The 23,398-nt window shown below is 46.2% G+C and overlaps 1 protein-coding gene and 1 long non-coding RNA gene across 5 annotated transcripts; one reads left to right on the forward strand and one right to left on the reverse strand.

Moving 5' to 3' along the window:
- Positions 1-690: 690 nt before the first annotated feature.
- LOC100821209 (putative protease Do-like 14) lies at positions 691-7,020 on the forward strand. Of its 2 annotated transcripts, none has more exons than XM_010235753.2 (10): positions 691-1,157; positions 1,325-1,477; positions 1,560-1,714; positions 2,588-2,788; positions 2,984-3,111; positions 4,833-4,950; positions 5,045-5,137; positions 5,245-5,313; positions 5,415-5,505; positions 6,684-7,020. In XM_010235753.2, exons 1-10 carry the CDS (start codon positions 821-823, stop codon positions 6,746-6,748), a joined length of 1,410 nt encoding a protein of 469 aa, XP_010234055.1. In that variant the 5' UTR covers positions 691-820; the 3' UTR covers positions 6,749-7,020. The 2 variants fall into 2 exon arrangements, with proteins under 2 accessions (XP_010234055.1, XP_003571131.1); XM_003571083.3 differs by having other exon boundaries at positions 692-1,157; positions 2,588-2,863.
- A 1,372-nt stretch (positions 7,021-8,392) lies between these two features.
- On the reverse strand, positions 8,393-12,594 carry LOC104583479. 3 transcript variants are annotated; one of them, XR_002965426.1, is made up of 5 exons: positions 12,473-12,594; positions 12,257-12,365; positions 9,490-9,600; positions 9,279-9,347; positions 8,393-8,757 (listed from the first exon to the last, which is right to left on the reverse strand). It is a non-coding gene; the product is annotated as an uncharacterized LOC104583479 (long non-coding RNA). The 3 variants fall into 3 exon arrangements; XR_002965425.1 differs by having other exon boundaries at positions 9,484-9,600; XR_002965427.1 differs by having other exon boundaries at positions 9,484-9,600; positions 12,257-12,362; positions 12,473-12,567.
- Between the last annotated feature and the right edge of the window lie 10,804 nt (positions 12,595-23,398).

Below are 23,398 nucleotides of genomic sequence, written 5' to 3' on the forward strand. Positions count from 1 at the left end.
TTAGTTTCCTTACTTCTTTGCCCCAGTTGGTGGAAAAGGTAACGAACAAGAGCAATACCATCTTGGATCGGGGAGGAGCGGTGAGCGCGTAGTGGCGGTGGCCGTCTGTGACGGTTAATCTAGGGAGGGAAGCACCCGCCTCCGCGATTCCATTTCCAACGCCGACCGGGCGCCGATGAACTTGGAGAAATTTGACAAAATGTCACAACTTTCTTTGGACTTTGCCCCAAAAGCACATCTTTCCTTGTGTTAGACAAAATGACACATTTTTCTTTGAAACTTTTGACAAAATAGAATTTTCTGTTTTTTAAACACTTTTTTTTCCATCTAGGCCCACATGACAGTTATTATTGGACGGATTCCCCCTTGTCGATTGAAGGACAATTACGACGAAGATGTATTGGGTTAGCACTGTCGCATTTTAAGGGTAATTACGACGAAAATGGCAGGCATCTGTTTAAAAAACCCTGGCATCTTAACCTCCGGTTGGTGGGACCTCTTTTAGGCCTGTCGGGCTTCACGGGCAGGGCCGATCTGTGCCTAGTGCCGTGCCTGGGCCGAGATGAATCCGTTCATACTGGGCTTTGCCGTGCTGTGCCCGGGCCAGGCCCGATTAACACCGAGCCGGGCCGGCCCGGCCCGATGGCTATCTACACCGCTCCGGGTCCGGCGGTTATTATTCCGCCTTGTTCGATTGAAGGACCCAAATTTCAATTCCCCATCTTGCCATCTGCGATCAGCGGCGCGCGAGCGTCCCCGGCGATCATGAGGGAGCCGCCGGCTTGCTTCTGGCCCGGACCCGCTCCTCGGTAGGTCAACGATGACTCAAGAGGGAGAGGCGTCGGGGTCCAGAGCCCCTGCGCTCCGCCGCGGCCGCACCTCCGCCGTCGCCGCCACGCCCACCACGACCGCGGCCCAGGTGCGCACGCCGCGGCAGTCCTCCGGCTACCAATCGGCACAGAGAAGGAAGAGGAAGAGGAGGGCGGCTGGGAACCCGAGACGGAAGAGCGCCAGTGAGGAGCAGGAGGAGGAGGTCTCGTCTGCCGGAAGTTCTCCACTTCGCGAGCTCGACGTACCGGATGAGATCTATGATCTTAACGATCCGGGCATATGGAATGTAATTGATAAGGCGGAAGCAGAAATCGATGCAAAACTAGGTTTGCTCTACAAGCCCTCTCGCTTCCTTTCATCATCGTGTATTCCATTCAGTACCAAGTATCAATTCCCCTCCTTAGCTAACGACGTGTCATCTTTCTAATGCCGCAAAAGTCATATGATATGTTTGGTACAGTGGTGTTTACTTTGTATGTTTATCTTCTTATAGCTCGCCGCACGGCATGGGCCACGCTTAATATGCGCATGCTTAGAGGTAGCATGTGCGTACTTGATGATCCAAAGCTTGTTCCTGACCGTGAATCTGCAAGAAAGGCCGTGCTTAATGCTGCTCAATCTTTTGTTGGACTTACATCCTCTGTTGGTAATAACAGTGATACCTTGGCTATTTATTTACTAGCATCGTGAAAACATAGTTTTGTGCTGACATTTTCATGAATTTGTAGGTGGTAAGCCGCTAGCACGATCCTGTGGTTTCTGGGTTCATTGGGATGAGGAGAAAAAGATTGGTACGGTTCTGACAACGTCACGTCTAATTTGCACCAAGTCCCCATCCAGCAGCTCCTGGTTAGGACAAGAAGAGTATGCTATTGATGCTGAGGTGAGTTCTAAAGATATTGTTAACTTGGTCCAATGCAGAAGTTATTAATTTATTCTACTATTATTTCTCGACATAGACATCCATGCAATCTGTTAATCTTGGGAGTTTTGATGTATCTGTTGCTTAAGCAAGGAAATACAGAAGTTGTTAGGTTGCTGCTCGCTCATCAACGATGCAAACATAATAGTTCCTTTCCAAGACTACTAGAAATAGCATGCGAGTTCCATGTTTTGATAATAAATACCCAATTTTATATTGCTCTTTCTCAGTTGATAATAATTTCCCTTCTGAATTGTCAAATTAACCACCTAGGAACTGGCTGGTTTTGAATGTTTTATCCTTCAGCATAATGCTAGTTGACTGGTGCTCTCAATGGTTAAGGCTTAATTGGAGGTTCTTGATTTATGCTGCACTGAACTTATTTTTAACTTGTTGTGGAATGATAGCCGTAAAAGAAGAAAATTTTCTGGTTAGCCAAACACTAAGGAAAAGTTGGCAGGACAAGGCAGGGTTATCATAATCAAGCAGGATGTGAACATCTCAGTATTTCCTAGTTGATAGAATTCATTCACATGTTTGTTATGATATGTATAGATATGAACATCTCAATATTTTCTAATCGATAAAGTTCGGTCACATATTTTATATTTACCATGGTCGATTAGGAGGAAATGCATTCCCAACCATTCAACCAAAATTAATTATTTACTAAAATGAATTAAGAGAAATCGCCTGTATAGTGTGTTCTCAGAAGCATAAATAAAATGACAGGTTCTACCTCTGTCATTGCTGTATGGTAAACTAGTTGCAAGTTTGATAGTTTATGTCGTAATTTTTAGAAACACATAAATCTTGCATTTTGCACCTTTATAGGTTCTTGTGCACCTGCGGGGTAACACCACTGAAAAGGCCCAACTGCAGTATCGTCAGAAGCACTATGATTTGGCCTTCTTCAAGGTTAAAGTAGATCAGCCTGTCCATATACTTCCTTTCAATGATGGTGTGAAACATGGTGACCAAGTTTTGGAGCTTGGAAGAGATGAACAATCATTTCTGAGGATAAGCCATGGTGTGGTGAGATACTCGATAGAAAACTTGCTTGAAAGATATCATTATATGCATGTTGATGGTGCAGATCAACATGCTAAGGTAAAACAAGTGTTTCATCTTTGGATTGAATCGTATATTACTATTTGTGGCAATGTTATCTTGATGTTTTATTTGTCAATTGTTGTTATTGTGTCTGAATTTTTCAATACATTTTTCTAGTATGGCAAGGGAGGGCCACTCATTGACTTTGATGGAAAAATTGTTGGAATGTTCAATGGCAACACGAGAGGCTCTTTTATACCATCTTCCATTTTAGTCAAGTGCTTGCAGCTATGGAGGAAATTTCAGTACGTACTTTTACCTTAGCTCTGTTGTAGTGGCAGAAAAATATTCTTATCTGCTATTATTGCTTGTTGTTTCACAGTTGAACTTAGTTTCTGAACTACTACTACAAAAAAAGACATTTAACACTAACATGCTATTGTGCAAAGCTAGAAAGAAACACCTATTAATGGTGTCGATCAAGGTTTTCGAGTCACCAAGTCAAGTTGAGTCGCCCACCAATTGGCTAGGAGACTAGGTTGATTAGTCAGGACTAATCGCCCCAAGTCGCCCAACTATTCAAGGGTTTTTATCAATTGAGGATGAGAGGAGAGGTCGTGGCAGCAGAGAAGGTCGAAGACAGAGTTGTCGCTAGTAGTAAAGCAGCTTGAAGGAGAGGAGGTAACCAGGAGCTACCAGGAGCTAAGCTCCTGGCGGCTGTTGGATGAGCTCTAGGAAGAAGACAGAATCCTACTCCCTCCGATCCTAAATTGTTGTTGAAATATTACATGTATCTAGACGCCTTTTAAGAGTAGATACATCCATATTTGGGCAAATTTGAGACAAGAATTTAGTATCGGGGGGAGTAGTTTATAAGTTATGTGCATATCTGCTCCTTGAAGGACCAATAGTAAAACCTAGCTTTCTTTCGGCCATCCAGTGTGTCCATACTTCTCCAAGCAATCTATGACATCCATTCCAACTAGAAGGAGGCAAGTGGGACAATGCTCTGCTTCACAGGAGCCGCCACTGCGACATCCTTCTCTTCCTTCCCCATGACCATGCGCCTGGTATTCCTGGACTTGAGAGTACAAAATACACGCCTCTAAAAGATGGACGGAGGGAGTAGATTGATGTCCGGTGGCGTCCTAAACCAGAACACGAGTGCTAAACTGTCTCCTCCCTCCTCCCCTCGCCTCCCCCAAAATTTTGGCATTGGGCCTCACAGATCCAAGCCACAAGTCTCTTGTGCTCCTAGTTGCTGATTAGTCGCTGGCTAGCCTTTGTGTCACGCGACTTGCTCCTCTAGTCAAGTCGCTGCAGCGAACCACCCTCTCTACATCAACTAGGTGATTAGTCAGCGACTCAAAAACCTTGATGGCGATCTGTAGGTTCATCAAAGGATATCCAATTTCAGCATTTTCTTGATGTTGTGGAGTGTGGAATACCAGCACAGAATCTGAATATTGAGACATCAGGAGTCCTTTGGGCATAGGACTGTACTAGGATATCTAGGATTGAAGGAGTCTAATCCATTACGTATACATGTCGTGTTGGAAAAGGTAAAGGGCCCAAGTATCCACCATATAAGGATGTCCTGTATCTATGTTAGAGAAGCAAGAAGAATCAATCTAATCTCCCCCCAAGTTATGCTTTCATCTAAACCTATGTTCACCAATCCTTCGCTGCCGTTCTGGCTGTTTTCCTGTGGTGAATCAAGGTTCACAACACTGACCAAAGCCAAGTCGCACAAACTTAGTTCTGTAGTCTATTACTCTTGGATTGAGTTTTTTCACTTTGATTTATTTGAAGTTATTGGCGAATACCCTTTATCTGGTGTAGCTTTATAGATCAACATGGTCTTTTGGTCAGAGAATTAATATTTGCTGATAAAAATATTTGGTCTACCATGGGTAAAAAGATAAATTTGGTGTACTATTGTCATTTTTATGATACATTTGATATAATTTTGGTTGAGCTCATGTTTACTCGTTTGTAATGTATACTGGATGATTTTTTTATATAGGTGCATCCCTCGGCCTCATCTTGGAATGAAGTTTTCGTCAATCAAGTTTGTAGACATTGCTCTTGCTGAGAATATATTGTACATGTGCAATATTGATGATGGCCTTATTGTTAAAGAGGTATATATGTGGATGTTGTTGATTTGTGGACTCCGGTTAGCTTTCTTGTGAGTGTTTATCTATTATGCATATGACTGGTTATTGCAAGTATTAGGTGTCACAAGGCTCTCTCGCTGAAAGACTTGGAATACGAGATGGTGATGTTATTGGATGTGTTGATGGAGAACACATCTCTACAACAGTTGAGGTAGATGTACTATGGATTTATTAGGTTTGAAGCAATATGAAAATAATACAAAATACATTCTAGTCTGTATGTTATTGGCTTACATAGTTTATTGTCGCTGTTGTCAGTTAGAGAATATGTTGCTGGGCAAATGCGAGGATGAGAGTGGCAGCCTTAATTCTAAAGTGGATATCGAGGTAGTTAATTTATGATGTGCTTTATTCATATAGTTGATGCCTTTATACGAAAATTGCGATTAGCAAAATGTTGGCACTAAGAAATATATGATGTTACCTAGCTTTGGATATTTCACATACGCAAGTCTCTCTGGAGAAGCAGAACATTAAATGTAAATGTGTCGGATGATGGTGAAGTTGTCGACAAAGGAGGTATGCATCTTTTATCAACCTATTATATTTGAGGATCTGCATTACTTCATTTTGTAAATGAAATTTCACTCGTTTGGCATTACTTTTGGTTACACATTTGTCATTAGTTCCTCTCACTATCCTTTGCTTTCACCACTGTGTGCCGTTGGTCAGCCCTAGTTAGACCCAACCAGGCATTGTGTGATAGCAGGGCAGCCAGAAACATTGAGCGTTTTGGGCTATTGATGATGTGAGAATACCAAGTAGTATTTTGCAGCACAGATACAAGCTTAAAGCTCTTGCATGTCAGGTTGTATTAATCTTGCAGAAATACCCCCAAAATGTATCTTTTATTGTAAATAGTAAGATTTTAGACCTCACAGAAATGGCAGAAATTTCTCTTGTTATACCCTAAAAAAAGTAGGTCCCAAGTATAGCTATGACACAAAATTATCTAAGTAGCAGCAGCTACTCCCTCTGATCCTAAATTCTTAGACTCAAATTTGCCCAAATATGGATGTATCTATTCTTAAAAAGCGTCTAGATACACGTAATATTTCGACAACGATTTAGGATCGGAGGGAGTATCAAACAGAGAAAGCACTAAACAAGCATTAGGCTACACCACAAGCATTAGGTCAGGTCTCGTATGTCTCTACTTTGAAAAGCATCAGGACTACATACTTGTCGTACAATTTTTCTAAAGTGCCAGGACTGCATACTTGCCATTACAAGTCTGAAACCACAATTTACATAGCAATAGTATCTGCTGCAGCTGCTGTTGCAATCTGACCATAGGGTGATGTTTGTGGCTAATTTGATGTAGCTTTCTTGTTACCTGACAAATTGTGGATCTTTTCCTGAGTTTTTGTCACTACTTTCTTGCCACTGTTCCTGGAGCTGCATCAATTCTACAAACAAAATGAATGCGCGTCTCCTGGAGCTAAAGAGCTACAGAAGTTCGTTTGGTTTACATAAGAACGATTTTACAAAATCTAAGAAATGCTATTAAATGGAGGATACTAAGAGTATCTAGAGTGCTTGCACCAATAGAGAGAGCAGTCTGTTCATCTTGTGAAAATTCTTGGTCAACTGGCTCTCTGCACTTGCTCTGTATATGGCAAATATGTGGTGTTCCCTTTGGTAGTTGATTGTGTTGCAAAGCATATTCCTTAACAGCGGTTTGTTTCTTTGTGCAGTTCGTTGTTGTCCTTGGAAAAGGGAGCTCAGTGAAACACCAGGATCAGTACCGTGCCCCACTTGACCGAGGGAGAACGGTGGCTTTATTTAGGGAGTGGAGGGCAGACATGGTTTTGGAATCTCTTGTATGTACCCTCATTGTAAATACCAGTCTATATAGATGAAAAATGATGCAGTAGGGTATTTTGCGTCAAAATAAGAAGACATGGTTTTGGAGTGGAACATGCAAGTTTCTGCTAAATAAATGCCTAATGATTCCTTTTGCACATTTGTGGATGTTGGTTGATTTGTGACACTTGATGTATGTCTTGTTTGATGGAAGGGATAAACTGAATCTGCAAGCACGAGAGACAAGTCAATGGTTTTCATTGCCCCCTTTAGACTTTTCTTTCTAATAAAGGAAAAAAAATCAGAAAATTCTATATCGCCTTATATGTATATAATTATTTTTTTGGGTTTGATCAGTTAGAAAAACTCGTCCTTCAGTGTTGATAGGCTACTAGAGTCACGAATAGACGCTGGCCAACTTCATCAAATGATTTAGAGCAGATTCGGGTGGACGCGGGTATCAGGAGCAGCTTCAGCAGTGCGCTTATGGATGACAACGGGTACGAACCAGCGCAAACCTGTCCCCGCGACCCTGATCGTAGCCCCGTACCCAAACCCGTCTCCGCTAATGGTTTTCATTTTTCCCGTCCCCGTCCCCGTCCCCGTCCCCAACTCCCCATCGGGTTTTTCAGTCCACTCGGAGAACCCGTGAGAATGCACGACACATCGAGGAAAAAACAACAGCATAACGACACAAAAACATCCCATTTTAACGGCACAATTATAGTAAAACAATATAATGACGACGTGGCGCGGAGGCAATGGGTGCGCCGCGCCACGGAGGGAGCGACCGAGCGAGAGCGAGTGGGCGAAGAGTGGGCGTCTCGGAATGTTGATAGAATGGAGGAGTGAATTAGGATTAGAAACATGTTATATAACTAAGGTGTTTTCTAGGATTGGCTAAACTAGGTCATGTATATGAGTTATACCATGTTTTGCGTGAAACCCACCGGCTATCGGGTTTAAGGAGTGCTGGACCGGGTTTGAACCCGTGAAACCCGTCGGGTTTCACTTTTGACCCATGAACAAACCGTAGAGATTAGATTTGATCCAAACCCGTCCCCTAATGTTATAAAAACCTGCGGGGATACGGGTTTCGGGGCCATTGCCATCTTCCTCCAGCTCTTTTCCGGGAGCCGCTCTCAACCATACTGTTGCTTTCAGTTGCGTTCAAATCAACAGACTTTGGCCTGGAAAGGATATACCAAACAACGCCAGATTACTACTTCATCCTTACTACTCCCTCCGATCCATATTAATTGTCTCAAATTTGCCCAAATATGAATGTATATATGCCTAAAAAACGTCTAGATACATGTAATATTTCAATAATTAATATGAGTACAAAACAAGCACTAGTCTATCTTCAGACATCCTAGACGGCACGGTAGTGTAAACATTCAAAAGGCCACACAAGATGCTCCGAAAAAACATAACAGCCTTCGATTTCATATCTCCTCCCTGTTGCTTCTGCTTCTCGCAACGTCAACAATGCATACTAAACAATATGGTTCAGCGAAGCAACAGGGATCCATTCCCCCCTCCCATCTTGCGCGACCTCGTTCAGATCACATCAACCACACGTTTTGCATTCAACATCAGTTCCCCATTACTGACAACAATCTTCCAACTCAAATCCCATATATAGATGATAATAATAACGCATAACAGGGGCTAACCAGTTACCGCATACAGTTATTTAGATCAAACGGACCAAAAAAGCAGTGTCCAGCAAATAACATCCAAGCCAAAGTTTGGTCAAGTTGACACGCGACACATTTGCTTAGCTGGTAAACAGAGAGGTAACTGCAAGCCATGTGGCCTCTCAAAAGTTGACAACAGACAATAAGAGTTTCGAGTGTTCCGATGGAATGGCAAATTTGTGACTCCAAAACCATTCGGCTGTCTCCACTAGGATGAGCACTCGGTCAGCGTCACTTGAACCAATCATCGTTGTCAAACAAACTACAATAGAACACAGTTAGAGATTAGTTTTAATACAAATAAAGTTGGCAATTAAACTTCGCCAAGTTATGTATATATATATAATGGTATTGGCAAATAATTAAACTTCATATTACGGTGCTTCCCCATTCTTATCAAGTATATAGCAGAAGTTAAATAATGAATGGACAGTCCATCTGCAGCAAAGTGTTTGCGCAGTTCTCCTAAACCACAAGGTGGTATTCAAACCCATAAGATGTACTACAAAAAATTACATCATTCCTATAAGGTTTCCTTTGCGAAACCACCAGTTAACAATTCAAAGAAAGAGTCAATTAGAACGGAGAGCAAAGCTCTAATCTTAGGAAAACAGAGTACATTATGATATTCTAACTTCTAAGATGACATTTTGAGGCAACAGGAAAATTGATCTAAAGCAACTGGACGGCTGATCTATTCTTGCAGTTCAACACCATACACATGAAGACTAAGATCTCAAAATTAATTGTTGCAGAAACCAAGGTAAGCGGTTTGTTTCTTACCAGCAAAGGAACAAGGCAAAGCATGTTTTGCACAAAACAGTACCATAGTGTCAGATCACTAGTCCTGGCCTGCAGATCCACCAATTAACAATATAAGGAAAGGGTCAACTAGAATAGGAATACCCAGCCACACATAAACACAAAGGATGGACTGCAAAGTCATAAGATATGGACATCATCAGACTATTATTTAACTTGTACTCACCATTACCTTCGAGTGTTCAGATGAAATGAAAAAATGTGTGCCTCCAAAACCATTCGGCGGTCTCACATAGGAATTTCAGAATTAGAGAAACATGACGGTCCGATCACTAGCCATCACCTGCATGTTATTTATGAACAAAACATGTCAACATATTTTCAAGATGATAAAAACCTAACATTTCAATTAAAATGAAAAAACCTACGGATGACAACGCCATGATGCGCCAGAAAATAGATGATATCAGTGAGTCTCACGAAGTAGGAGAAAGGGCCTCCAAAACCCCCATGTAACATAGCAATCACCTTCCCACTGCCATTCACCAAAGGGGCTCCGGAACTGCCATCCTCACTTGCTATTTTGGCTTCTAAGAGGTTCATCCTATATCCAACAGGGTTATGCTGAGCTAAATCAAGGAGTGATCTTGAAGGGTGTGAAACGGAACCAGTTACTGCTGTCCTATGGCGCAAGGGGGGCCAGGATATCATCGCGCACTCATCAAATGGAGCTGGATGGACCGAACTAAAAGTAACCGGAGGATGGTTTCTCAAACAAATCTCATCCAAGTCCATCACAGCAGTCCGAGGTACTCATATCAGCATCAGGTCATCACGACAACTTATAGCGATGATCCGACCTTCGGCATAAACATGTTGAGGGTGTGTGTTCTGCCCAGGCCTGCGGAAGCTGGACTCGTAATGATCACAGATTATACGGGTTGTAAAAACCCTATTGCAGACATGACTAGACACTGGATTTGTAGAAGAGAACACATGATCTATGATATGTGCGGACATCAAGATCTTTAGGTGATCCGGCCCTTGTTCAACGACGAATCCTGTGCCACAATGTCCATTCCCATTGATGAATGCAGCTCTTCGACTCTCCTCAACATGTCCAGCTGATTTCATAAGATTTTCAATTGCTTCAAGTTGGTCAGCCTTCGGTACAATATGTATAAAAACTATAGAATCCTTGGTTCTCTCATAAAGCCATTTCTCTAAATGGCCAGAAAAAACATTTGGTGCACCCATTTACTGCAACAAGAAAAGGAAAAGACGATGAAATTTGAAAACTAGAGTATACAATTTTAAGCGGTGCAAATAAAATAATTTAGGTGATGATATTTAGCTTCCCATGGGCTTAACATCTGTACGGTTTCATTGAATATTATACGGATCATGAGAGGACTAGGAAACACAGATACTTCACTCTACTGGCGTATCGGTAGACACGTATCATGTAAGTATCCTTCGATTTTTGAATTAGAAAAAATTAAAAAAAAAAGCTCTGCTCAGATTTCATCAGCTTCGATTGGGAGCTCAAGCACAACAGCAGCAACTCCAATGAATGCCGTCGAATTAATTTCAGCAAACAATGACGAGAAGAAGCCATTGTGGAGGTATAGGAGGAAGATTAGTGGCAGCTACTCTAGGAATTGCCTACTCTGCCTTTTCCAATGTTCTAGTCTAGCTGAAAAATGACTAAGAAAGAGGTGATGAACGGGCTGATAACCGTGCACCTAAGGACATTCCACTCCCAGCAGTGGATGTTGGTTCTAGTGGAGGAAGAGGAAGGGCACAAATCCCATTGAAGAGAGCTTCAATATGGAGGAAAGGAACAAGCTTGAGGCAATGGTTGCTAGGATGTTCCATACTGCAGACGTTCCTTTTACCGTTGCAAGACATCCTTGGTTTAGGAAGGCCTTCACATTTGCTGCCAACAAGAGCAATCATCTTTCTGGTTATGTTCCTCCAAGCTACAACAAAACCAGGACCACTCTTCTTGTGCGAGAGAGAACGCATGTTGAGAGAATGCTGCAGCCCATCAAGGCAACTTGGAGAAGCAAGGGTGTTACCATCGTATCCGATGGATGGTCCGATCCTCAAAGGCGACCTCTCTTAAATTTCATGGATGGCTGTGACTGAAGATGGACCCATGTTTCTAAGATCAACCAATACAAACGGAGAGGTCAAGACCAAAGAGTACATCCTAGATAGGTTTTGTGAAATTATTGAGACCATTGGACCAGCAAATGTTGTGCGAGTCATCACCGACAATGCAGCCAACTGCAGGGGCGCCGGACTGTTGGTGCAAGAGCTTTGAATCTTACCTTGAAGAGCATAGGTTCAGCTAGGAGTGAGGATGACACTAATTATGCTGATTTCAATTGGATTAGTGGGATTGTGGCAGATGCAACTCACATAAGAAATTTTATAATGAATCACTCAATGAGGCTGTCCATAGTCAATGACTTTTGTTCTCTCAAAAACTACTTGCTGTGGCTGAAACACGGTTTGCTTCTAAAGTTGTGATATTGAAGAGGTTTCAAGAAATAAAACAATCCCTTAGATTGATGGTGGTGACTGAAAAATGGGCTGATTATAAGAATGACAATGTGGAGGGAGCAAGAGCAAGGTCGGTGGAAGATAAAATACTTGATGATTGCTCTCCCTCTCCCTCTCCCTCCCTCCCTCCCTCCCTCCCTCTCTCTCTCTCATGCTGACTATGGGTTAGTTATGTTTCCAACCTGTTGGGTAAAATGCCAACAGTGGCAGGCTAGATGCAGAGTAATGGAAATGTTATGCAACTCCTTCATACTAAAATAATAAGGCATGATGCTTTCAATATTCAACCTGTCATGAAACGCTGAACAACATGTAAATGGGTTTAAGTTCGGCTGATAATCATCTGAACTAAGAAGGCCACTCATCATCGGAGTTCGGCGGCGTGAGGCCCCGCGACCACCTTTCAAGGAGGAATTAGTATAACATACCTGATATTGGGGCTCGGGCCACTTCACGAGCCGGTGCACGTCCTTCTTAGGCAGCAGCGCACCACCGATGCTGAATTGCGTTGCCCTCTTCTCGAACAGCGGCCTTCTTCTGCAACCGAACAGCCCAATTGAATCAGACGGCACCGACGCCTTCCTGCCATGCTTCGAGAGACGGCACACGGGCACAGGAGGAAGGAGGAAGACGAGAGGGAGTACCTGAATCGCCGCTCCCGAGTGCGGGGGTCCACCGCTCGTCGCCGCTGCTACCGAGTGCGCGAGCCCGCGGCGCGAGCGCCGCACGCCCGCACCCCCCCCCCCCCCCCCCCAGCCGCCGCGCGAGCGCCGCATACCTAGCCCGTCTGCTCTGATTTTTTTTTGGGATATCTCGTTGCTTTTATTACGTTATACGGTGACTCTGGTCATTGCTGACCAACTGCCGTGTGGGACCAGAAGGCAGCGAGAGCGGGATGCTGCTCGCGGATGGTAGCATTTTGTTTTAATTTTTTTATTGGCGCACATACCAACCATGTATGTTGATTTCGAATTCCTTCAGTTCCCTCGGTACTTCAAAACCATGCACATTCAAAATTTGAGCATAATTTGAATACTTTAAAAAAAATGGCCGAAACTACAGCTTGGGACAACCTTATTTCAGAAATGGAACTGAGCCAGACAAGTTGAAAGTTCACTTTTCAGAAGAAGAAAAAAACAGAGAAAAGAATCAGTATATTTTCACCTACAAATTGCCTTGCCAAGCATAAAATAAGTGAAACTTAACCTAACCTGAAGATCACAAATAATTCGAGAGAAGAACATCCCAATTGACCATGATGACTTGCTGTCAACTTAATTTACAAGACCCAACTCGAAACACCTCAAGATTCCACCAGACACCAATAATAATAGCACAAGTCAATCTAATGGATTCATCACCTTATTCTCACTGCCAATGTAACATTAGAAAAGATAGACACGTCACAAGCCGACGGCTCCATGGAATGTGAAACTTGAAAAGGATCTATGTATTGTGTAGTTGAGAGACAATAACAAAGAGTGTTCTATGTATTGTGTAGTTGAGAGACAAAAGGCTTCATGGAATGCGAAACTTGAAAAGAATCTAGTTGAGCTGCTGCATGAGCACAATAATAGTTACCATAGAGGTCAAAATGGATGGTCACGTGAGAGCTGGAATACGATGGCTTCACTTTTCCAGAAAAGACACAAGCACTTGAATTTCAGCAAGTCTCAACTTCAAGATAAAGAGAAGGACCTCAAGAGGGATCAGAAGATGATAAAAGCAGCAAGGATGCAAAGTGGTGTTGGTTGGGATGACAAGAAGTGCAGGTTTCTAGCTGGGCCACATCTTTGGGAGATTTGTCCGTTGTGAGTTGTGTTCTTCTTGTCACCAATGCTATTCTTGTGGTTCATTGGTTCTATCATATTTGACAAGCATTTGTTCTATTTTGTAGTCACTTGGTACAAGGATCAAGAGGTACAAGAACAAAGCATTTCCTCTCTATGATTTGCTTGACGAACTACATGCTAGTAATATACCATTTGACCAATTTCCTATACATATAAATTATTTCATGTTTGTCATCGACATAAGCTGTAATATACGCCTATTACTTCGGATTTTTGCAGGGCAAACAGCAGATGGAAAACTCAGCTTTACATCCACATCAGAACCTTCAATGGAAGATGAAGAAGAGACAGAGAGGGGTAGCCGAGGACCGTAGTGATGACGAACTACAGATTATGGAGGAAGGTGTCCAAAGGAGGGTTCAAGTGGATCATGATGAAAGGAGAGCTCAAGTTGAGCATGAACAAGTTGGTGATGCACGTGTTGCTGCTGATACAACAAGGAATCTCATTGTTGCGAAAGGAAATAAGCCCAAGAATAGATTCGTGGACACAAAAGAGAAGGAAGCCACTAAGGAGGATGGAAATGAGTTCTCAATCACAAGGTGCATGGCTGAGTTGAGAACATTGCAAGAGATAACTCCTGATGAGAAGCTGATGGCGTCGGAGTTGTTCAGAATTGCTGATAATAGGGAAATGTTCGTCAATTTGGTTGCTGATAAGGATGGCACTGCTCTTCTGTGGATTAGAAGGCATATAGCTAAGATAGCATGAGGTAAGAAATGGTATCCATGTTGTTTTCTACTGTTTTCCATACTGTTTTCAAAACTGGTATTTATTAATGCAGAATTTGAAGATGGAAGTAATAGGAAATTTGTAGATGATGTCGATACCTTTCCGACGATATATCATTTGCGTAATTCCGATGATCGGTCTGAGATCTAGAGCAGAAAACCAAGCTGTTGTTTTCAAATGTTTTCCATGTTGTTTCCTACTGTTTTCAAAACTGGTATTTATTAGTGCAGAATTTGAAGATGGAAGTAATAGGAAATTTGTAGATGATGTCGATACCTTTCCAACGATATATCATTTGCATAAGTCCGATGATCGGTCTGAGATCTAGAGCAGAAAACCAAGCTGATGTTTTCAAATGTTTTCCATGTTGTTTTCTACTTTTTTCCATTCTGTTTCTTACTGTTTTCAAAACTGGTATTTATTAGTGCGGAATTTGAAGATGTAAGTAGTAGGAAACTTTTAGATGACGTCGATACCTTTCTAACGATATATCATTTGCGCAATTCTGATGATTGGTCTGAGATCTAGAGCAGAAAAACCAAGCTGCTATTTTCAAATGTTTTCCATGTTGTTTTTACTGTTTTCCATACTGTTTTCAAAACTGGTATTTATTAGTGCACAATTTGAAGATGGAACTAATATGAAACTTGTAGATGCTGTCGATATCTCTGCAAGGTTACCTATTTTTGATATTGACAATCTTATGGTCCTATATAACTTTGCAAGGCTTAACTCCAAGGGCGACAAGGTGTGGCAGAAGAGAAAGATTGGGACAAATCTATTGTTCGTTGTTTTTGTAATTTGATACCGTCACATGGAAGTCCTGAAGAAGCAAAATCATCAAAACCTGAGAAATTCTTGTTTCATTCTCATATCGTAGTGCTGTTTCGCTAGATATGATTATGCAAAATCTGATTTTTTTATTGCCTTTGCATTCTGGCCGGATACTATAGCTCACTTGTTTTATGTGATGCCTACCCGTTCTTTATGAAACACAAGGTCTTGCATTGCTACTTGTTATTTCTTACTGCTTTATTTTATTTTTATGAAAATGGTACCAGTTATGTCACATTTTTGTCATTTGTTGCAACGTTTGTATAATAAAAAACAGATTTTTACTCAAACAAGTGTAACTAGTGTTTTAGTCCCATGTGCAAAATGCAACTAGTGTTTTAATCAAACAAGTGTTTTCAGAAAAAACAAGTGTTTTGGGTGAAACAAGTGTTTTCATCCAAACCACTAGTGTTTAAAACACAAAACCCTCAAAAATACTCCCGTGCCAAACAGGGCCTCAAGGTTCCACCAGACACCAATAATAATAGCAGAAGTCAAGCTAATGGATTCATCACTTTATTCTCACTGCCAATGTAACAGCGCTGCATGGTGGTCACGGGACCTTGTGTCGCTTGAGCCGTGTTAATGGCCTCATCAACCTTCATCTCCACTTGCTGCAAATCTGAGGATATGGGTTCAACCGCCTGATTTATCTTGAACTTCAAGTGATCACGGAGGGCTTCATATTCATGCCAATACACCACCTCAGTAGCAGCCTTCTTCTGCAAAACATCACTTGCACCATCCTCGGTCGACATGATTAGAGCACAAAAAGGAAAAATATATGTGGAAAACTCTCAACTCACTCAAAAATGAAAGAAACAATGTATCTTACCGTTCCAAAGTGAATTAGTATAGTGTACCAACTTGTAGGGGCAGAACGTGCACGGATGTAATGAAGCGAATACCAAGGGAGAGATTATCACACTACAAATCAGGGTATATGGTGGAGCTTGGTGACACTACCTAACAACACCAATTCACAAATCCTAGTGCTGATCGTATGACACACAACTCACCGGAAACGCACACACAAAGATAAATGGGGCAAAAACAACCAAAAGAACGAGCTGAGAATTATGATATATGTTGGAGTAATGCTCGTGTTGCAAATGCACTAAGAGAGACGCTAGCAAAGCTCAAAGTATCCGGGCACAAGATTGCTCACTACTGAATTAGAACGACTCAAAACAATAAATTTGTAGCACAGCTTTCGGCCACGTTTCTGCTCAAAATTTTCCCGCTACAACGGCGGATGGCTAAAAACAGAGGTAATTTTTTTTTGCTGTCCCCCTCCTCTTTCCTTGTGGCCAAAACTTTCCGGACTCAGATCAACTTATAGATCGGATTAGTATGGGAAGCAAACTTTATAAAAAGAAAACAAAGAGCCGCCCGTAGAGCACAAATATGCTAGTCTCATGGGAAGATTTCTACTCTTATATGATAGAAAGGCTGTGGCTAGGGTTAACAAACAGAAACGGAAAAGGATGTCTAGAGTGATTCGGATTGGAACAAAACACGGAAAGACAACAGATCTCTAAACTGACTCGGATTGCAACAAAAACTCAGAAAGGAAAACGATCTCTATGCTGATTCAGATTGGAAAAGGACTCAAACTGAAACTTGACGCGGCCGAAACAAAAAAAAAGATCTCGCCAACTCTGACTAGAACAAGAACTCCCCGAAAACAAACCTAACCGTCCGACGATAGGAAGGTAAAGTGACGCAAAGGAAGGACTACGACCAGCACAAGAACTAGATGAATCGATGCAACTAGGCTATGGCAAAAATCTAAACCTAATTTTTTTTGGCTTTTTCTGTATAGGACAAAAAACAAAACTAATCTATGGGATGGAATTCACTCACCGAGTAAACGCTGGAAATCTGATACCAAGATGATAAGGGGTGGCCCGATCTTCTCGTTGAGCTCGTTGTGGATGGATGATAACTCGGAGACGCTGACGAATCTCTGGCTGGTCCCTTGCTGCCAATGCAACAATTCTCAACCCTATTTGATATTCGCAACACCACACGCTTGCGCACGTAGCCGCCGACCACGAAGCGGTTCTGTAATCTACCAATTCCCAACGGAAAAATAGATAGCACTTGAATCTTCAGTAGCAAAAACACCAGATCGCAACAAAGTGGTGAAGGTAAATTCCTGATCGAATCAAAGTGGAATATAATTTCAGATGAATGCTTGTAGCAGTTCAACGAAAGGTTCTGAATAATCTAAACGTGGTCTAACCCTAAGCGTGGGCGCCCCTCAACTTATATAGGAGGGTGGACGTCCAGCAACCTAATTGGACTCGGACTCGAACTTGGTTCAACCCAAACTTGATACAAACTGACCCAAAATGTTGGGTTCAGCCCAAACTATGAGCACGCAGGCCCAACTCACACTTAGGCAGATAAACCATGTCGTAGGCAGCCCTATGTGTGTCTTAGACATGTTTGACGTGTCGTAGAACTTGTCCTAGCATCAGCCACTACAACTTCTATTGCTGGTTGATTTCCTCCTCTTCATGTGGTGCGCCGGCCTCCCTCTCCTCCCTCGCGCTCTTCTTGATATTGGAAATCAATGGGAATGGATCTTGCTGCAACTCTCCTCCTCCACGTGCAAGGCTTGAAACATCTTCAAATCTGATCATACATAAATGCATAGACTTAGGTAGTATAAAGCTCTCATCAATTAAAACATCAGATTCAATTAAGAGTGAGTACACCTGTTGTTCAAGTAGCTTCGCACGTGCTCTTGTTATTGGCCCAAGTCTAACTTCATTGGGCTTGTCTTGTGCAGCAACATCATCAATTGGAGTTGATGATAAAGAACTAGAGATGTCCTCATCAAAACATCTCTCAAAATCCAAATATAACTCCAAATTAACTTCGCATAAAGGATGTATCACGAGTATACAAAAACAGAACCTAAACGTCATCTAAGTAATACCATAGTATTAACAAATCAAGTTCTAAAGCCTAAGGCCAAGGCTAGAGTGGCTAAGTCTGAAATTCAGTAATCTGCTACTGTTAACAGGTTGCAACTAGGGTTAACAGGTAAAAGGTGTTAAATTATAGAACATGGCATGAAACGTATGCTACAGTACAGTACTAAGATTGTACTAACTAACGCAACAGGTTTCAGGTCAAATGGATAAAAGATCAAAAGTTACTGGCTTGCAAAGGTGGCTAGTCAGATTCTCACAGATAAAGGGTACTAACTTCGAGTGAAAAGCTACTGGTGCTAAACTATTCCAATGACAGAGAACCTAACATAGTAATCCAATAATATGATGTACTCTTCCAGATGGCACTGGTTTCACGAACTATGGAGACATGAGGCAGTAGCTATGAACAGATGAAAGTGGCTACTCGTTAAGAATGATATTACAAATTCCTGCCGCGGCAGAGATACGGCAGAGATACGGCAGAAAAGCTGCTAAGAATACCGTTATGCGACGACGATGCAGTGCACAAGATGAACCATATACGGCTACTGTCTATAGAGCAATTGTAGAGGAACATACACTCTACACCATGGTGAAAACTAGAGCACATCATAGTCAGCGGTTTGATAGCAATCGCCTGAACAGAGCTAACCGAAGAACACGGAAGAAGAACATGTTCATACCCAAATCTCTTCGGAGATGAACAGAATCGAAGAAAGAAGGCTCGGGGAAGAAAATGAAGGGTTGGGGGAGATTCCGGCGTCGCGGGGAGTCCAACGGTGCAAGCGGCTTCACGAATGGGCGGCGGCGGCGGCGGTTCGGGCGCAGGGGATGAGGCGCACGGGCAGGGAGTACAGGCGAGGGCGCGCGGGCGTGCGCGAGGGTAGGCAGCGGTTGGCGCGGGACGTGGCGGCGGTTGGCGAGCGTGGGCAGCGGCGGGGTCGGCGCGGTCGTGAGCGGCGGTGGTTCCGGTTTGGCCGGAGAAGAAGATGACCAGGCCCCACATGTAAGTGAAAGAAAGAGAGAGAAGAGAAAACTGAAAGCATATTTCACTGGGAATACGTCTTCGGCTCCTCCTCTTCTACACCCGTCGACGTCCACTCCACGACGAAGTCCACCAGGGCCGCACTCTTGATGCTCTTGGAGTTGGTGAAGTGCAGATCGAACTCTGACAGCTCCATCCTCCACTTGGCCACCTTTTCGGTGGCTTCACGGTTGGTGAGGGCTCGCTCAAGGCGGAACCCCGACACTACCGTGACGCGGTGCACCTAGAAGTAGTGGCGCAGCTTGCGGAACGCGAGTAGAATCCCCAGCAGGAGCTTCTGCACCTGTGGGTACCTCGTACGGGCGTCGTGCACCACCGCGCTAACGAAGTACACCGGGTGCTGCACGAGCCGCTTGCGCGGTGCTGACACTGCCAGCTCGGGGGTGGTTCCTGGGTCTGAGGCGGTTGCCGGGGGCCGTTCAGCCCCCTGCCCCACAGGCTCAGTCCCCGGAACGTTTTCCTCCCTCTCGGCAACCAGCACCGAGCTGACCACCTGGTCAGTCGCCACTAAGTATAGTAGCAGCGGCTCGCCCCGCTTGGGGGCGACGAGAGCGGGCGGCGACTCCAGGTATTGCTTGAGATCCTGGAACGCCGCCTCGGCCTCAGGGGTCCAATCAATCGGACCCTTCTTCCTCATCACCTTGAAGAAAGGCAGGGCACGTTCGCCCAACCTTGAGATGAAGCGGCCCAGCGCGGCAACGCAGCCGTTGAGGCACTGGACATCTTTCACCTTGCGGGGAGCTTCTATTTTCTCAATAGCTTCTATCTTCTGTGGGTTGGCTTGTATCCCCCTATGTGAAACCAGGAAACCCAGAAGCTAACCCAAGTCTACACCGAAGGTGCACTTCTCAGGGTTCAACTTGTGTTTGATCATGCGGAGGTTATCAAACGTCTACCGCAAGTCATCAATCAGCGAGTCCCCGCGCTTTGACTTGATGACGATATTGTCCATGTAGGCCTCCACGTTGCGGCCTAGCTGGGGTCCCAAACACTCGCGCAGCGCGCGCTGGAATGTTGAGCCCGTGTTCTTCAACCCGAAAGGCATGCATGTATAACAGTAGCAGCCAACCGGGGTGATGAACGTCGTTTTCTCCTCGCCTTCGACTGCCATCTTAATTTGATGGTAGCTGGAAAAGGCATCCAAAAGCTCAGCAAGTCACAACCAGCAGTGGAATCCACTATTTGGTCAATGCGAAGTACAGGGAAGGAATCTTTCGGACATGCACGATTGAGATCAGTAAAATCTACACACATGCGAAATTTATTTCCTGCCTTGGGTACTACTACAGGGTTAGCTAACCAAGTGGGGTACAGAACTTCCCTGATAGCCCCCGCAGCCTTGAGCTTATCCACCTCTTGCTTGATGAAATCCTTGTGCTCTTGCGCTTGCTGGGGCGGGAGTCCGGGCGCACCGCGAGTCGATGCTCAATCACCTCCCTAGGGACTCCGGGAAGGTCCGACGGCTCCCAAGCGAACACGTCGGCATTCTCCCGGAGGAAGGTGATGAGGGCGCTTTCCTATTCGGCGGTGAGGTTCGCACCGACAGTAACAGTGCGTTCCTCATCGCCGGCCTGGAGGGGCAGCCTCTTCACCTTGGCGGCCTACTCCTTGAGCTTCTGGCCCTTGCTGGGGCGTGAGCTCGAGCCTGCGTCTCCCCCGGCAAGCTCTTGCGGGGCAGCGCGGGCTTTCTTCGTTGCCGGGCCGTCGCCCGACGAGCCTTCGTCTCCGGCGACGTCCTCGTCACCGGGGTCAGCTGCGGCGGCGGCCCTCACGACCTCGCCAACACACCAGGCCGCGTCCTTGAGGTCGCACCTGATGAAGAGGACTCCGTACACGGACGGCATCTTCATCACGCCGTAGGCACAATGTATCGCCGCCATGAACTTGATCATCGCTGGCCGACCAAGGATCCCGTTGTAGGGCAACAGGGTGTGCGCGACGTCGAACACTATGTTCTCGGTCCTAAACGCTTCCCAAGACCCGAAGGTCACCGGCAGCGTGATGCGCCCCAGGGGGCGCACGATCCTGGGGTTTACTCCCCGGAACGGGTCAGTGGGCTTCAGCTGCTCCACCGGCAACTGGAGTTTCTCCACCAACCTGGCGGACAGGAGGTTCAGCCCCGCTCCGTTGTCCACCAGCACCTTGGTCACCATCATGTTGTTGATGATCGGTGAGACCACGAAGGGTATGACCCCTGAACCCAGCTACCGCGCTGGGTGATCGTCGGCGCCGAAGGTGATCGAGATGTGCGACCACCTCAGCGGCTGCTGCGGCTCCGCGTCCGGCAACAGTGCGCACACGTCGCGGGTGAGGCGCTTTACCACGGCGTGAGATGAGAGAGCGTAAGCTCCCCCATGGATGCAGGCGACGCCGCGGGGCTCCTGGAACCCGGCTCGTCGCCGCCAGTGCAGTCGGACTCGCGCTGCTCCTCAGCTCGAGCCCTGTCTCGTCCCCGGGGAGGACGCTCCTTGCCGGCGCGGGCCTGGTCGCGTCCCCCCTGAGCTTCCTCCCTGCCGGCACCGCTGCCGGCAGGCTTTTGCGCCGCTCTGGGGTCGTTCGGGCAATCCCGGAGAGATGCCCGATGTCGCCGCAGTTGAAGCAAGGCCGGCGCTCCTCGTGGCGCTACTCGTGCCGCTGCTTGATACCCTGCAAGACGCGGCAGTTCTGCACGTCGTGGGTGGCGTTGGCGTGGATGGGGCAGTGGGACCCGTCGCCCTGCTTGCCGCCAGACCCGCCACCGGACGAAACCTTCTTTGCGGACCTCGGGGTAGCCCCCGAGTTCGCGGCGAGGACTTGCTTCCCGCTGCGCTGGCGGGAGCTCTTCTTCTGCAAGCTCTCACTGGGGCTCACGGCAGCCTTAGCTGCAAGCTCGGGCGCCAAGCGCCCCTCTTCAGCCATGGCACACTTGTGCACCAGAGCGTAGAGGTCCTGCGTCATTTGGATCCGATGCGTGCTCTGCTTCTCACGCATCTTGAGGTCGCGGACGTTGATGGTGAAAGTGTTGATGATGGCGGCAGCCTCCGCTTCCGGGATGGAGTAGGAGAGACTGGAGAAGCGGTTGACGAAGCTCCGCAACGTCTCTCCCGGCTTCTGCACTACGGTGTGCAGCTCCGCCATGGTTCTTGGGCACTTGTAGCCGCCCTGGAACGCGCTCGCAAACTGCTCACGTAGGTCCGCCCAAGTGGCGATGGACCCGGCAGGCAGGTTGAGCAGCCAGGTCTGATCCCTTAAGGACTATCGGGAACAAGTTGGCTCTGACCTTGTCGTCGGCGCTGACGGCGTGCATCCCCAACGTGTAGGTCAGGAGGAAATCCTTGGGATTAATGGTCCCGTCATACGTACCGAGCGGGGGCGCTCGGAACTTGCAGGGCCATGTCACCCGCCGTAGCTCGCGCGTGAACGCGGTGCATCCTCCTGCTCCCGTGGGTCCTGTCGCACCGGCGTCGGCGCTCCAAGTGCTGGCGCAGGTCCTCCTACTGGCGAGCGTTCAGGACGCCACGCGCGTCACCCAGCATGACGGTGGGTGACGAGTCCGACGACCCCTCGGGGTCCCCGCCTCCCGGTTCTCCCTGCGGGGGAGGGTTCTCCCCCCGCCCCGAGACGCGAGGCGCACCTCCGCGTCCCGGGTTCTTTCCCCAGCTTGAGCCAGCCGGCACGCTCTCGCCTTGCGGCTGCTCGGCGGCGAGAGCCAGGAGCGCCTCTAGCTCCGCACTCCAAGCCTCGTGCGCCGGCGTGCCCTGCGGCGGCTAGTAGCGCACCATGACGCGCGTGGCGATGATGGCCTCCGCCGGGGTTTGCGCGGGAGGCTGCCGGTTTCACGAGCGGCTACCCTCCGCTCTATCCCCAGGCGCCCTCGGATGAGTTGGGCGCGAGCCAGTCGGCGTCGTCCGCGACGCTCCATGCTCGCCGTGTGGCTGTTGCTGCTGCTGCGGGTCGTCGGCCCGCGGGTTGGCCCGCTGTAGGGCACGGGCGGTGTTGTAGCCGCTCGCGCGGCGTTGTCCGGCGCTGGGAGCCGCCGGTCCCCTTGGCCGGTTGTCAGCCGACCGTCGAGGAGGCGGCGGTGGCGGCAGCTGTGACTGGGGCGGCTGCACCCGGGCAAGCTCAGGGTCACCCTGCTCCTGCGACACGCGTGGCACGTCGTGTGACCGCGTGTGCGCC

This window comes from Brachypodium distachyon, chromosome 3, assembly GCF_000005505.3.
Source record: "Brachypodium distachyon strain Bd21 chromosome 3, Brachypodium_distachyon_v3.0, whole genome shotgun sequence".
In the NCBI taxonomy this organism is placed as follows: domain Eukaryota; kingdom Viridiplantae; phylum Streptophyta; class Magnoliopsida; order Poales; family Poaceae; genus Brachypodium; species Brachypodium distachyon.